This window comes from Primulina huaijiensis, chromosome 8, assembly GCF_012295235.1.
Source record: "Primulina huaijiensis isolate GDHJ02 chromosome 8, ASM1229523v2, whole genome shotgun sequence".
NCBI lineage: Eukaryota > Viridiplantae > Streptophyta > Magnoliopsida > Lamiales > Gesneriaceae > Primulina > Primulina huaijiensis.
Window position 1 is genome coordinate 4553950 of NC_133313.1, and position 17928 is coordinate 4571877.

Here is a 17928-nt window from a genome sequence, read left to right on the forward strand (position 1 = left end):
TTTGAAAAGAGACTAAAATACTAATTTTATTTATTAAATTAAAATATATTTTTTATATTTAATCTAACAACTTTAAAAATCTAATATATAGACATATAGGTCCAAAACCCACCCCACAACCCTAAATCCTAATCTACGGTTCTCCTCTCTCGCTGCTACAGTTCCTTCCAATTACTTCCTAGTTCCTTCACTTTCAGCCTCGATTTTCCTTGGTATCTGGTTGGTTTTGTTGAGATTTCAAACAACCCAGGTTTTATTTGAAGCGTGTATTAACTATTCGATATATGGTTATATTTAATTGCTCGATTTTGTATATGTGGTCATTTAGTGTTTTTATTTAGATGTAATTTTCTCTTATATTCGATTCTATTTTGGCTAAACTTGTTGGATATTGTTTAGTGTTGAAATTTCATATTTATGATAGCAGATTAATTGTACTTGTTTTATATGAAGTGAGTGTTGAGTTACTAGGGCTCTCTGAGGGATATCAGATATGTGCAGATTGAAAGTTGATTAAATGAAGATTTCTATAACTTAATAAACTAGTATAAAAACTATGCTCTATGTTAACCTTGTTAGCATTCGATATATTAAAATCAATTCAATCTCCAAGGATTATTCTGTACTTGCAAAATGTGCCTTTGACTCTTTAAATGAATTTTTGGAAAAAAAATCTTATTTCTTTGTTAATTAAGAATATTATGAGATATATTATTCAGTTTTCCTGTTCTTCGCTATTCTCAAGCAGGAATAACACTAAAGAACAAACTATGATGCAAAAAAGTCTATTGTAAATGTTATTTTCTAAAGATATTGGTAAATTTTTTTTTTTGAGAGATGATTTCAGTAACACTTCTCGATTCTGGAAGAGTATAAGTTTTGTGTTCTTACTCGTGGGTGGAAGAATAATGGATTAATGGTAAGAATCTAATTTTTTTTTTTGCTTGGATACATTTTTATATTTAGATTGGCATTATATGTTATGAAGTCATCTTGACTTTAAAAATCTGATGCTGATGACTCAAAGTGTGTATGTTGTTTGCTCATATGTTATTTAATTGAATTCTGATTTTGTCATTTTCTTTCATCAACTTTTAGATGAATGATTGTTCGGAACACACTCTTGCTGAAGACATGTGGGACTAAAAGTTTCATCCTCGTGAAAGTTTGGATGAATGATTTTGTTAGGAGACGAAAGTTGCATATGGATACATTTCTTTCTTGCTTGGATACATTTATTTCTTGCTTTAGTATTTGAATGTCAGTTTGGACAGATGTTTGATGTTTCTCAATCTGTGATTGCTTTCTCAGAATGGAAATAGTAGTTTGATAGATGGTAGATAATTTTCAGATTGAACATTCCTGTTACATTTTAATTTGAACATACAATTTCGGCACTTGGTTGCAAAAATGTTCTGGTTTTCGTTGCACGTTTTCATGAGTGAATCCATTGGACCCATAACATTTTTAAAGGGTTAGAAGTGTAATCCAAGAATTGGGAAAGGAAGCCACATCTCTACTCAATCTCTTATGCTAGTTTCACATCATAAGGCATGTGGTTTCATTGTTTCTGGTTCCGAATTTTTTAAAAAATATTTATCGGGATTTTGTCTCCCTTCCCGATCCGATCCAGAACATTCGGGATCCCGAACATTCGGGTCCCGATATTTGTCAGGTACGGGATCGGGAATCTTTTTTTATTCCCAATTCTTATCGGGACGAGGATCGGGTTTGGGGGTTACGGGACGGGTCCCTACCCGATCCCAGCCCTACCAGTAAGCGAGTTGAGTCGTTTTTGAAACGTGTGTCCTAAGATTGAATTTCCAGCAAGCCACTGGATATTTTTGGTGTTTTCAAAGTTTTGAAATTGAGCCGTTTTTGTGAAGTCAAGGTCCGGGGTCGTCCGGGTACGTATAGCGTGGAATCGTGTGCGGTCGATACGAGGAAAGTCGAGGACGGTTTGCAACTTCCTAAAACAATTTCATATCATGTAAAAATGTGAATTTTTAAAGTATATGCATGATATATGCTATTTTTATAAGTTTTAACGTATTTGCACATATATGCTATTTTTAGCAATCTCAACGTATACGAATGGTATGAGCCATTTTTGGAAATTTTAAAAAATATGGAAAGTTATGAATGTTTTATGAAATATTAAAGTAAAGGAAAATATTTTTGAGGAACGTGAATTGATCGTGACGTAAAAGTAGTTAGGGATCTGTTGAAAACAGGAACGGTGAACTTGCAATGACAAAGGGAGTGAACACTCGAAAACAGGGGTGAGAATCTCAATGATAATGGATCCGTTGAAAAAGTGAATGGTGAAGTTATTTTTATGATAGTCGATGGGATCGTCGAAGAAGTGGACGTTGAACCCGGCGACCTAGTACTATGATTTATAGATTGATGACTGGAATCAATGTTGTCGCTTTCGATGATCAGACTTCACTTAAAATATTATTTTAAATGGAAAAGTTCATACTCAAGCATGGTTTCAAAAGTGGCATATTTTTAAAGGTTTCATGTTTGCATGAAAAAGACTATTTTTAGTAAAAGTAATTTTGATGCATGTAATTGTATATTTACGTACTTTCTATATTAGGTTTGAGCATGTTGATCATTAGACTCACTAGGTTGAATGGTTGCAGGTAATAATGATGTTGAGTCGTGAGGTGCGGACTATCGAGTCATCCAGGAAGTGCAGTGCATACCCGATGACCTAGAAATTCCGCATATGTTAAAGACTTTTGATGATTTTATGAATTATCGCTTTTATTTATAAACTGTTAAGATGCTAGAATTTATTGAGTTGAATTTTAGACTTTTATTGCTTTATTTACCTATTCTGTATGAATGATTTTTGATATTATGAAATCCATTTATTTGATTATTTATGCTAGTTTATTTCTGATGAAATAATTATGCATGATTTAGAAAAAAAATAGTGTAAATTAAATGAATTTAGACATAAGTTCGTTTCAACATGATCTTGACTCAATCTGATATGGCTATCATCATCATGAGACGCTCAACAATGAAGGCATCAAATGATCTGGCTATGGCAGTAAGTGATTTTGCTACGATATAATTCACCAGCCAGTACCCAATCTTCATTTCCTTATTCTTTCCAAACGATTTAAGAGGGGAATCAAATAGTGAAAACTTAACATTTGTAAGGTCCAAAATACTATAACATAATCCAACTGCATGCAAATCTAGGAAAAATGAAAAATACCTATTTAAATTATTTTAATTGGATTAATTAAATGTGGTAGGCATGTTTACATATTTAAAATATGGCTTTCTACTAGAATGCATAAAAATGTGTTTTAAAGGTTATTCGAGACGCGGTCGAGGAACGGAGACCTGAGACTATAAAGGGAAAATATTTTTATTAAATAATTAAAAATATTAAATAGTTATTTTTAATTATTTAATATATGGTATATTTAATATTTTTATTTTCGAAAATGATGTGTTTTGAGGTATTTTTACACGTCGAGTCGTATTTTAAACCGATAACAGATTTTTGAAGAAAATAAAGACTTTTTGAGAACTCAGCTAATATTTCGAAAATTTTCCTAAACAAAATATTTTAACTACTATCTAATGTGCCTATTATACTAAAGTTTTTGGGCCTAAACTTGTACCAAATATTTTATTAAAAACAAGGCTCCTAAACCCTAAGCTTCAACACCTCATAACTCACGCCCACTTCACCTAGGACTCCTAGGGTTTTTCTCTCAAACTCACCCAACAGACCACGCGTTTGGGAAGTTTCACGCTAATTTTGAGGGTTACAAACACAGCAAGTTCCCGTCCCTCTCCGCCAACGTTCTTCGTATCTCAAATTGTTTTTCGTGTGTGAAATACGCAAAGGAATGCCTTAATCTTCCTTAACTCATTTTTCATACTATATTATGTGTGTTTATACATGATTTCATGAAAAACATAATCTCCTATTATATATTTTTTGTTTTTATGGCTTATACATGATAAAACATGAGTTTTCATACTTTTAAATTCATGTTAATGATTCACAAAAGGGCTTTCATGGTACGGACATCAAAAGGGATGAATTTCAGTGTGTTTAAGAGTCCTTAGGGGCCATGGTTCAGGGCTGGTTGAAGCAAGGCTAGGGTTGCACGATTTTTGGGTTGAGGAGAACTAGGGTTTTGTTTTTTAGGTCCTTGAATGGTGCGGCTACTAGCTGCTGTTGGTTCATGTCTAGGGGTCCTAAGGGGTTCGAATCATGGTCCTATATGGGTCGAGGGAAGGCTGGTGCAAGGAGGAAGGCCGAAGGTTGAAGCTTTGGTCGCACGGGTCTTGTGGTTGACAGGTTGAGAGCGGTGGGAAAGTTAGGGTTTCAGGGGCAAAACGATCATTTTACACCTGAAAAATGTTAGACGTCTTGACAGTGCCCTGAATGCTGTAGTGAATGTTAAAATTTTTATTTTGAAAGACTATGGAATTTTATGATGCGAAACGACAATGCTAAAAGACGTGTTGCATGCTTGATTAAAAAAAATGATATTATGCATGAATTTTTTTAAGTGATGGATATGATGAAAGGATTGAAGCAGGTGACTTGATTGTGACTAATACAAATACGAAAGGATATGATGATATGTAAGGTCAAGGCTCAGTTGACGAGTGAGAGTGTCGCTGATGTCCCCGTCGCCTGGTACCATGGTTATACGTAGATGGATCCATCGACCTACAGCTGATACGAAAATCACAATTAATGATTTGAATTCAATAAAATGAAAATATATACGTGTATGATGAAAGAAAAAGGTTATGATGAAAGGAAAAATGTTTTAAGTTATGTATGCTCATGAAAAACTATTTTATTAAAAGTATCTTGCACTGTTGCTTGCGAATGTATAAGTAGTACTTGTTATCACGGTTAAGGTTTGGTGAGTCAATAGACTCACTATGTGTGAATGATGCAGGTGAGCATGATTTTGATGATGATGGAGGACTTGATGGTTGAACTAGATGAACTGATGGTGCACATAACCCGAGGACCTTTGCTAGTTTTTCCACATTAGCATGATTTTAAAGATTTTATGACCTTTTATGCTTTTGAATGGTTTTTGAGAGGATTTAAGATATTTATGCTACTTTTGACAATTGCTAGTTTTAGGTTTGGTTTTGACGGTTTACGATTTTGTGGTTTGCACTGCGTTGGGATTTTGAGAAAAATATTTAGTTTGTGAGTTTATTTTAAATGGTGCAAAGCATATTCATATATGTATAGTGGTTCGGCCGAAAGTATTTTAAGAAAAAAAGTTTTTAATATATTTTAAAGAAAAACGAGTAGTAGACGTTTAAACATTAATTTCTTTAATGGTTGCAGAAGGTAGTCTGATGAACTCAATGATTCTTTTTGTTGGTAGAGCGAAGGTTTCAGTGACATTTTTTTATTGACGGAGAAGGTGTGATCACCAAGTTTTCAGATTTTTGCCTCATCTTCTATCTTGGCAGAGGAAAAGTATTGAGATAATCCATCTTCTAAAAGGTAACTGGCACATCCTAGAAAGTCTTTCAGCCTAGTTGCTTCTAAAGTTTTGAACATGGCCACGATGCTATCATCTAATAGCAGATAAACAATATCAATTGTTATTGGTGAAATAAGACATTTTCAAGGAATAGTAAGAATGATTTGTGAATAATATTTCTCTTAGTGCTAAGGCTTGAGGAAGAAGATAATAAGAAAATAGTGAGTTGAGTCAGTGAAATTTATGAATATATATGGTCGCATAAGGGACAACCATGTTAGTACACGTGCCATCATGTTTGTGGGAATTTTTGAAATTTTGAAAAAAAAAATGAAAAAACAGAAACCGTACAATTAAGACGGTAGATAAATGGGTTTGACAAAATAAAATACAATAATAAACTAGATAATTGACTGTTCTTATCAGATTGCTATTATATAAATTTCAACAGATAAGAGATGTCATGCCCCGGGGGCCGAGGCGTAAATGACATCCGGTATTGTTATACAACAATAAGCCTCGTAGCCAAAATCAGTATTTTTCATAAAGAAATATTGTCTTTTACAATGACAATGGAATAAAAAAATTACATCAGTAGTTTGCGGAGGCGTAAGTGACATCCGGTATTGTTATACGACAATAAGTCTCGTAGCCAAAATCAGTATTTTTCATAAAAAAAATATTGTCTTTTACAATGACAATGGAATAAAAAAATTACATCAGTAGTTTGCGAAGCGAAATGCAATAGAAAATAATAATAAGAATAAACAAAGTCTTGATCTTCAATCTTTTGATACTATTACCATTATTACCAGCCCCAGAACATTTCTTGCTCTTCTTTATTCAGTTGTTCCTCAGTCTTATCTGGGGATAGATGTAAGGGGATGAGCGTTTTTTGTAAACATTCAGCAAGTGAGTGTCAATCGATTAACACAAATACATATAGAGATAGATAAACAGATTTTCAAAACTTAGTATATAGACTTATCATATCATAACATTAATAGAATCAGAATCGAAATGTGAAACAAAGCTTAGCAGAACAAATCAGAAAAGATCAAATCAAAACAAACGAAACACTATTATTCATATTGTTATCCATGGTCAAATTGCTCCCCATATGTTAGTCCTCTAAGGAGTGAGACCAGAATACAGTTTTATACCCACTGATGGGGGTCAGACAGAATTTACATTCTTCTTTCCTTATCCAACTCGAATCATAATAGTGTATTACAGAATCAGATTCATCAAACAGAACTTATCAGAATTTTGAGTGGAATTAGTATAATCAAATGAAATCGAGAACAGAATAAACATATAGTATGTCGATCGAGATTTAAAATATATCGTAGCATTTTTTAAAAAATAAGTAGATATACTTACAATAAACAAGATGTCATATAATATTTATGCAAAAACCCATGTACAAATAAATATATTTAGCAAAAGCCCACTTACAAAAATATATATATAGCAAAAGCCCACTTACAAACAAAATAAGTGTGCAAAACTTTATCAAATATACATTTATAAGCTCATTTACAAAAAAATATATATAGCAAAAGCCCATTTACGAACAAAATAGGTGTGCAAAACTTTATCAATATACATATATAAGGCCGTTTACTATTTAATATGTGGTACAAAACGTAATTGAACTTAGATGAATCATGACCGAACTCGGACAAGACTTGGGTACTATTTTGGACAACACTTTGAATAAGTTCTGGACGCGATCCTCGGACAGGGAAATGCCTTACACTGCTGGTTAGAAACTGCACAATCTTGACTGGAAACACAAGATTTTTGTTGCTCGAGGTAGACTTGATTTTAACTAGATTGGTGCTCGACTGCTTCCCGGACTCTTGGTGCTCGGTTGGGCGCTGCTTAGCTCGAAGTAAGGTAGATAAATGGAGAGAAAGACACCTTAAAATTGTTGGCTAGATGTTGTACGAACTCGACTACTTACTCACAAACACGACAACTTCTTGCTCGAGGAGGCCCGACTAGTGTGCTTTGAATGGCTCGGTTGTAATTCGATTGTCATCCGACTTCTTTGGGAACTTTTTGTATTGAATTAAAAGTGAACATATGGACAGAAGTTTGCCTTGAAACGTTACTTCGCTGCTGCACGAACTCAGTTTTGAAGGAACGATTTTGGTAGCCTTGTGTTGCTCGAATTGTTGAGAGGCTTTGGGAGGATTTTGTGTAGAATTTCTTCAGCATATGATAGGGTATTTATAGGCTGAATTGTGGCACTCCAAGGGGTGGTCTTGGCTGAAAACTTAGAGTGAGCTAGGGGTTTGCATCCTCGAGATACTCGACTTTGGTCTTGTGGTTTTTACGACGTCCCGAGCTCTACTATGCTGAATTTTGCACACTTTGAAATGTTTCGTTCTTTGAAATTTCAGGTCCTAACAAGAGATACATGATAAACATAACAGGGAAATGAATCAATTAATCTCGATGACATAAACATTATTCATCAATTATGTCCAATTCACAGAACAAAGTTTTCGGTATTCGAACACATCAGATGGCTTCATCATTGGACTTAGAGCTGTTCAAGACTAATTTCAATGCTCAAATATCTTAAGTGCTCTGAGTGGTGAACATGCATTCATGCCAACTATCTGAGCTCAAGAGCTAATATCACAAATCAAATGATGATGTTATTTGGGAATTGAAAACCAAGAATCTCTGCTAACAGGATATATTGAGACTTTGGGCTAGCAAATTTCTGAAGTTGTCAACCATCTTTAGGAAGGGAAGAGTAATGTCAAAAAAGGAGAAACGTCAAAGATTCAGAAAAACCTAAATCAACTCCTCGTCTCAGGACAAGAAACCACCTTGTGGCGGTCATGGAAGTTCTGGTGGTGGTCATAGTAGCAGCTCAGGGGATACGTATGAAGTCACACTCAATATTTCAGCATGAGATAGAACTTTATTTATTTTTTATTTTAATTTAAAATCATTTTTGCAAATATCAGTTGAATCTATTAACAGTTCAGTTTCTGCTAATATTTAGTTTTTACTATTTGTATAGTAGCTTAGTTTTGACACCACCAACAATGGAGAAATTATAAAAATAAAATTTAATTATAAGTTTTTGTGAATAAAAACTAAACGAATCTGACTTAGTCAAAATTAATGAATGTGGATAATCTAAACTGAAATTACTGGCTGAAAGATATACTATATATGTGGATACAAGATGAAACAGACAAAACAACTAAACTGATATGAAGAGCATCTACAACAGCTTAGATGAAACCAAGATGTTCACATATATTATGTAGCAGAACATATCGGCTTGCAGACTGATCTGACAAGTTTCTCTGAAGAAAACAAATAGTTATCTCTAAGTATATTCCAAACATTGTCAGCAAAGACATAATAAAATACATGTTGGTTACTATTTCTAGCTAGTGTCCAAGAAATTTGAATTGATGTTATTATTTTCGGAAGCACGACAAGGATGCGTGACATCTTTTGCACAATTGTCAACTACCCAGTACATCTGTGAGTATCGTCTCTATTTATTGACGTTGGGGACCAACATCTACAAAATGGGATGCATTAGAATTGAAGAAGACTACTTTTACATCAAACATTCCCAAAATAATCAGCATATCTCAAGAAGATTTATCATAAGCTGATTTGCTATATCATATCGATTAAGGATCATCTTGTGCATATTCTATTCTCACTTATCATTTTTTATAGACGAACTTTATCGTACTGTGATAATATTTGTAACTGTTTAAAGCATGTTTCTGAACAGATTAAGTTTAGATCAAATCTTCTAGTAAAATCATTCGGAAAATATAAGGAGAGACATAAAATATTAGTATTCGAACTTCTATAAACAAATTATTATCTCTTTTCATTTTCATTAATCTTATTGTCCTATCATTCATCACTTATGATGTTCATTCATTTACTTGAACTGATATGTTAAACTCACGCATATCTTATTCACTTAATACTTTGAGTTGTTTCCGCACTTGATATTATAATGACCAATTTTATTCAGTCTGTTTGAAATATTAACTTGAACTCTTGACACAATTTAAGTTTTTCATTATTTATCATATTTGTATAAAAGTTCATTCACCCATCTGAATTGTTATTTTCGATCCTAAGCAAAAATCTCAACCATTTTACATTCGTGAAGCAACTAACCTTGGACAATCAAGAAATACAGAATGTAGGGGCATTCTCGCATAGAAAATGTCAACAAAACTGATAAAGTTAGTCCAACAAACTAAAAATATTATTCATTCCGGTATATGATCATCAAAAGCTGCAGAAAATATACTGAAACCTCGATTTATATGTATACAAAGTTTGGCCCCAAGAAACCAAAAACAAAAAATACAACTCATTCCGGTAAATGATCATCAAAAGCTGCAGAAAAAATACTGAAACCTCGATTTATATGTATAAAATGTTTGTCCTCGAGAACAGAGGGGTACTGTACCGATTATATATGCACACTTCACAATTTGAAAACAAGTGTTCTTTCCCATTTATGGGGTTGATAAGTGATAGGACTAACAATTTTCACAGCCTGAGGGGAAGGCAGTTCACTGTGATGAGGAACTTTCTCGTGCCACACAAACTCGTTCTCGTGCTGATATTTTTGAAGCAACTGAGTCATGTCATCAAATACTAGCTTGTAAACTAGTTTCCAAGAATCTTCAATTGGTTGGTTTTTCTGTGAATTCGACAAGGCCCTGTGAAGAACTCCTATCGCGGTGCCAATCTTACCTTCGTTTTTAAGGCTTTCCGCTAGGTAATTGTAACTCTTTAACTCATGCAAAGTTTTGCAACTGAAGACAAAATCCTGCACAGAACAGAAACACCACACAAATCACGCATAACTCTTCATATTTATTAGTCATTGCCCCTCCATGTCACAATTCACATGAATGACTATCGGCGCGTATCCAATCTCATATGTCTATGTAAATTGTAGATCCACAGATTATACTACTCGTTCCTATCACAAGTTATTCTCTCGAACTCACTCACGATATAAACTCGTTGTTAAAATTAGCTCTGCTCTAACAACACGAAGAAAAACAATAGTATAATCAAGAATAAACCCGAAATCGAAATTGAATTAAATTAAATCAAAGTTTTTGGGGTAGGATCCCCTCAAATCCCAACAAATACTAAAGCTAGCTACTAGAATTCATGATTGAAATCAGCAAAACAAAGTTTCGAAGATAAAAACTAAGTTAGAAATACTAGAATTGACGAAAACGTGAAGAACGGTGCCCGGAAAGTGTCGAATCTTCAATCCAAGCGCCCAATTCTCTCCCAAGCTTGTGGCGGCTCTCAAAATATGTCTCAATGAATCTCAAATCTCGTCCTTCCCCTTCCCATATCAGCCACACTTCCAAAATAAGGTAAAGAATCGGCTGTCAAATCTTGCCAAACTTAGGTGGCGCTCGGGCGGTTAAGAATTACCGCTCGAGCGCCACACTCTCTGTAAAACACTTGGGGAGTGCGGCTTCCGGCGCTCGGGCGGTGGCCAATTACCGCTCGAGCGCCACATATTCTGTAACTTTTCTTTGTGAATTACTTCTCGCGCCCGGGCGGTAGAATTTTACCGCCCGAGCACTGTCTCTTCTGTCTATAGTCTTCTTGCTGGTACACTTTGCTCCGATTTCCTTTTTTCGGCCAGTTTACCTGCCAATTCGTTACGCCCAGGAGAGACATGACTAAATGCAAATGTTTACTCTAAAATGAACAAAATGTAAACAAAATGTACGCATGCACAATGCAAACACACACCAACTAATGCAATAAAACACGTAAAAATTACTTCTATCAGACCACAAGTTAAAAAGATATTTGGGAATTTAAGTTGCATCCTATACTTGAAGAAAAGTGCATACATACCATAAAGCGAGGCGAAATATCCTTGCATTCTTTAGTGGCAATTTGCAGTATAACCATAGCTTTAGCTAAGAGATCTGTCACGCCATAATGCAACTTTGCTAAAAGGCCACCAGTATTGCCGTTTTCTTCGGCCTTCCTCGCTGTTACAGCCTACATATTTTCAAACGAGCATTGTATTTAGCCACCACAAGAGAAAGACTAAAGCTTTACAAGCATAAGTGATCAAATAAACACAAGTATAAGATTATATTTAGGCAAACCTGCGCTTCAGCCAAGCAAATAAGACTCATCACAGAAGAAACCAGAGACGTAGCTTCAGGAGGCTTTTCTTGTGTACCAACTATGTGGTGAAGAACTTCTTCAGATAAATATGTGTAAACTCCTGCAGCTTTTCGGAAAAGGGTAGTAGAATGCACAAGGTCTACAACAACAAATAAGAAAATAAGAAAAGCAACACCACCAGGGTGTGTATACATGAGTTTAGGAGATAGCTGCGAGATGCGACAGGTAGGGGAAGTTAAGTGATGGATTTTGCGGTCCGTAACTTGCAGTTTTTATTTTTCTAAAAAATTATTATTAGTTAAAATAAATTATTTTAAAATGGCGATTTCCGCCAGCAGTTTCCACCCCAGATCAACAAGTATCTTTTTAAAATCCCAGAATAACGGAAGAGTTAACCTTGCCTGATGGTAGAACTTCCAAAGCTTGTTCACGTAGCTGTCACGCCCCGAGACCGGGGTTAGTCGACACCGGCGTTATTCAACAATCACATAATTGCTAAACAACAAGCCTCGTAGTACAGTATAAACCAAAACTAGTTTATATCATAAATATACCATAAAAATGGAATCGTCTTTACAATAGTAACTCTGAAAACGGTAAAAATCTGCGGAAGCGTTCACAACTAGAATTAAAAACTCACAAGAACATATTCTTAATTAAAATTCTTCATGCGTCCACTATCAGCCCAAAAACTGATGTCTGATTTTTTTTTCTCTATTTCTTCTTCTGATTTATCTGGGAGGGTAGAGTAAGGGGTGAGTATTTTGGAAAATACTCAGCAAGTGGGGGTCGTTCGAGCACAATATAACAATATGCATAGTTTCAAAAATCACATGACTTGCATAACATCATTCATAGCACATGCATAACATTGACCAGACACTGAGATTCCTCAACTTTCTATGGTTTACTGATATCAGTCCCTAATTTTTACTCCTCTAAGGGGGCGAGGCCGAATCGGTTATATCCCCACCGTATGAGGGTCATATCATGGTTGGGATTCCCTCCCATATACAGTCGAATCCTCACAGTGTCCAAAATCACATGACAACCAACACAAGAATGGAGTAGAAGAAGAAGGTGTACTCAACCGTATTTTCAAAAACACGAAGAAACATGCATAACGAATTTTAATCTTTAAAACAAGCCCACTTACCTTAATCCTTGAAGAAAAACACGAAGAATTCTAAAATCATAGAAGAATCATGCAACCGACACTTCGAAAACGCAACAGCACATCGTCCGGAAAATCAGCTGTCTTTAAAAATTCTTTGCGCCTTATTGAACCGTTGGATCGGTCTCAAAATTTCACAGTACGTTCAAATATTAGTCAAATACATTATGAACGGTGGAGATCGGGTTTGGAAGTCGTTTAACCTGCTTATGAATGAAAAACCGTAGGTATGCTGTTTTTCGCCTGGAATTTGAGCAGTTTTCTTGCGAATGCTATAAACGAAAAACGAACCGTTGGATTTGGCCGAAATTTGGATATGTTATTCAAAACATATGGAAGCACATTCTGAACGGTGTAGATCGGATTCAGAGTACCCGAGCGAGAGAAACGAATTTCTGAACTTGGACAGAATTTTGATGACTCGTGCAGAATTTTGGAGAGGAATTTCGAAAATTGGAGAGCAAAACTCGAAAATTTGAGGTGTAAATTCTGAATGAGAGCTTCTCCTATTTATAGGGAGGTGACTGCTATCCTGATAGTGTATTATCCTCGCGTTTTGAATTTCGAATCAAACTTGAATATAAGATAATTATCATATCTTATCTATCACATTATCCTTATCCAAATATCCATATCATCTCAAATCTTATAACTCTATCTTTTATAATCTTTATCCAGGTATATCAAATCTTAGATCTTTATCTGGTAAAAATCTATATCATCTCAAATCTTAGATCTCTATCTGTTATAACCTTTCCAACTTTGAATTTATATCAAAAAATTTACCTGCTTATATTTTTAAAAAAATTCTTATTTAATTTCTTAGATCATGGTCTATTTATTTATCTCAAGTTCAAAATATATGCACAATATTATCTTAAATATTGAGCTCAAAAATATTGTGCATGATATAATTATCCACACAACTTTAGATAATCTTGCAATCTTACATCTTAAATAATGAGATAGATACCCAAATATTGAATAATCCTAGCACATTTAAATTACAAAAATACTATCACGATTGAAAAATCTTGGGTTTTAACGTAGCATTGCACCGTAAACAAATAATGTCATTCCAAGCTCAAAGTAGACATTATCAAACTGATAAAATTTTGGACTTAAAAGGTTGAAGATGGATGATGAAGTGAAAACACGGCTCCATCTAATTTTAAGATCTGAAATCCAAGAAATCATTCGGGGATTCTGGTCTATCAAATTGACGTGGTGAACGAGGTTCTCCAATAGAGGCAAATAATATTCCAGCTTCTGAATGTCCTGAAACAATAAACTTCGCAAACATTAGAGTGATATACTACTATGGAAAGTCACAACTAGACAATGATAGTTTTTGCACACGTCGCAACTATAACTACTCGATGGTCTTAGGATCAAGCGTATGCCCCAGTATCAATCAAAAGTTAAAATAGGTGATAAGGGTCTAATTCAAAATTTTCATTTTATTAGGCAGCCTAAGTACCATGTTCTTACATAAAATTACAATAATATACGATACCAAAAGTAGTTTACCTGTTGACAACGGGAGGTAAGACCTCCAGACATTTCCCTCGCAATAGCGGCGGTAACAAGGCTTTTCTCATTGATGGACTCCTCCATTGCTCTACGCTTGGAGTTCATCTCCTTAAGTTGTTCGAGTGTGCCAGAATCACTTGCTAAAAAGACATTTTCATACTCAATCTGGTAATCATCAACACGATAGATCTAAACATCAAATACGTCCAGTTCGAATATACAAGCGGTAGTGTATTAAAAAAAATCTTAAGTACCTTTCTTTAACAAAATAGAAACAGTTTTCATGTTTAAAGCCAAAGAGGGAAAAAACTAGTATTTTCTTAAAAAATGTTCTAAAGGAGAAACTAACTTACAAGTCTCTATGACATATTTTCAACCTTTTAGAACATTGTTTCGTAAGCACTGTATTCAGATATCACTATTAAAAAATAAAAAAGAAACTTAAAAAGTACTTTTTTGTAGGAAAAAAAATTGTTTTTGGTATGATAGCATCTCAATACAGCCTCACTCACCTACCACATGCAACTTTAGAAACAATACTTTCTCTTAATTCCCAAAGGTTAAAAGTGAATAAAAAGTTACAAACATTTTAGAAATCAAATCAAAATCGCACAGCAATTATTACACTGCACTAATTGCTTCACATATGTTTTGGCTGATATAGCAAATCCCAAGACTTCTCACTATATAACACATCACATTAGCAAGAATTCGATTTTTGTGAAAATATATGAACAAAAACTAATCCCCCCACGCACACATCACCACCACCACCACCGAAAACGACGGATGCCCACATTCAAATTTCCAAGTACATCAAAGCCCATCTATTCTAAACATTGGAAAGAAACGTAAAATTCAGCGGAAAAGCCATACCAACTTGGTCCTCAACTTTGAGAGGCCTGGATAACTTATCAGCATCTTCACGTCCCAAAAGACCCACTAAGAAAATTTCTTGCTTTCGATCAATTCCGATCTTTCACCAAAGAGCGTGGCAATACCCTTCCGATTCGGAGTCTCCCAAAACCCCACCTCGGACACAATACTTTCTTGCAAACTACTTCATTAATTCAACGCCGCCTCACCTATCGACACACGCGCTTACGAAGTGTAAAAATGTATAAAAAGAAGTAGATTACGTTCAACTCTACCGTATTTACAATAAAAAATAATACTCTAAGCATAAACAGTAAAAGTTTTTATGAATGAGTTTTTATGAATGACTCAAATAAAACATTTGTCTCACAAAATACGACCCAAAAGAATTTCTCGCACAAATTTTTTCCAAAGAAGTATTATATGTTAATATTAACAGATCCGAGCCATCATCCAAATGGTTTTGGCGGCCGTGTTTCTTTTGAGTAAGTCTCATGTGAGACGATCTCACGAATTTTTATCAGTGAGATGGATAAATCTTTTCGATATTCACAATAAAAAGTAATATTCTTAGTATAAAAAATAATATTTTTTCATGGATGACTTAAATAAGATATTTGACCCACGAAATTGATTAATGAGATCGTCTCACAAGAACTTTTTGGTTCTCTTTTTGGTTAATTATTGTGATTATAAATTATATTAAACCTTCAAAACAAAATCAATGATTGAATCAGTTAGTAAAGCCAGAGTTGACCCGACCAGCCGACTCCCCCGGGTCCACGCCTCTCTTGGGCTTCTGAATTTTTGGCCCATTTACTTCTTTATTTATATTTATTTATTATTTATATTTATTATTATTATTAATTATTTATTTATTTATTTAGAGTCAACGTTAATTCATTTTTTTTTGGAGAGGAATCAATGGTAAATTAATATTTAATTTAATTTCAATTTTATAATAAATACTTGGACAAATCTGTTATTTCCTATTGCTTTTCCCTTTTCTTTTTTTTTTCTTTTTTTTTTATAATAACTAAAAACAACATTTCTTTTCTATAATTTCCTCACTCTCTTTCTTCGAAGAATTTTCGAAATTTCATGGAAATTATTTGAGTTTAAAACATAAGAGATCAATATCTTTCCATGATTATAAAATACTGAATTTTTAGGCAATACACACACACACACACACACTTTGTCAAGGTTATATGATATAAATGAATTGAATTTTTTAATTCTTTAAAATTGATGAAATATTTGAAGGTCAAATTGAATGAATTGAATTTTTTAATTCTTTAAAATTGATGAAATATTTGAAGGTCAAATTGCTCGTGTATATAATATTATTAGTAGATTCGATCTAAAATTAAATAACTTGAAAATTGCCAATATTTTTCTATGAAGAAGAACTAAATTAATGTTTTTTACATAACAATAGTAACAGTAAATATAGATTTTATACTATGTCGTAACGATTATCATTCATCTTTATTGATCAAATTTTCTCCAAATAATCATTTTCTATATTATTATATTTTAAAAAAATAGAATACACAAAATATAGACTGAAACTTTAGTTTTCGATGAAATAATTACTCTGAAACCATTGCATTTCGTACAAAAATTAATTGCATTTGATATAATCATACCAAATCTGTTTTTCCAAAATAATCCTTTATTAGACTCCCTAGTTAAAATAGAACTCTGGTAAAATTAGGCATTAATTAATCACTATAAATATTTGGCTAGGTAGGTCAAGTAATTGTGCTGAGAACAAGAACAAGAAATAAATAATTTCATAGTTCTAAGTCTATTTTCACCCAAAAATTTTCTTTCAAACCCAAATTATGTTCTCAGTCTTCATCAGAATCTTCTCAGTATAGGACAGTTGTCCGAACGATGCTATGCCATCAATATCAATGAAGAGAACTGCCCTATTTTTGGGAATTTTTTGTTTCTACTTGCTTACTGCTCTATTTGCTCGTCTCTTAATCCATTTGTCCTCAGGTTTAGATACAATTTTATTTTGTCATCATTTACTTTTTTTATATATATAAATAAGTTTTCTTTGCAATATTCATACTTTTCTGCAGATTTGTGATGTTTCTCGGATTTTTTCATTGTCGTTGTTGTTTGAACACGGTCTCGATTTTTTGGTGGTTTTTATTGTCATGATTATCGATTTGCCATTCGTTTTAGTGTGTCATTTTGAAATTTATTGTCGATTTTTCGATGGTTTTTAGTGTGTATCATTGTTTTAAGTGTAAATTATTTTGTTTGAATTTATAATTGTCTCATTGCTGCCTTCTTTCAATTTACTACATGTTGAAGTTTTAGTTTTTCTTTGTATTATACTGTCATAATCCATTTGTAATCGATCATACTTATTTTGGAGATTTTTTGTTGTGGATTTGAAGCTGGTTTTGGGAATTTAGAGAGTTAAAACTTGAATTGATTCATGCAACGTGCCAAATCTCCATATAGTCTACAATTTTGTTTCTTTTCTTATTCGTTTAGCTTAACTATTTTTAATGGCTCGAAAAATTTGAGTGACTTAATTAATTCTCGCGGCTAGAAATACTTGAGAAAAACTGTTGGGATCGAGAAAGAGTTTAGAGGGGAAGGTGAATAGGCTCTTTG

At 33.7% G+C, this 17928-nt stretch overlaps 1 protein-coding gene across 1 annotated transcript; it reads right to left on the reverse strand.

Annotated features, from left to right (window-relative positions):
- Positions 1-9880: 9880 nt before the first annotated feature.
- Positions 9881-15517, reverse strand: LOC140982414 (vacuolar-sorting protein BRO1-like). Its single transcript, XM_073448908.1, has 7 exons — positions 15286-15517; positions 14407-14574; positions 13928-14154; positions 12104-12138; positions 11681-11841; positions 11421-11570; positions 9881-10356 (listed from the first exon to the last, which is right to left on the reverse strand). Exons 1-7 carry the CDS (start codon positions 15328-15330, stop codon positions 10009-10011), a joined length of 1134 nt encoding a protein of 377 aa, XP_073305009.1. The 5' UTR covers positions 15331-15517; the 3' UTR covers positions 9881-10008.
- Between the last annotated feature and the right edge of the window lie 2411 nt (positions 15518-17928).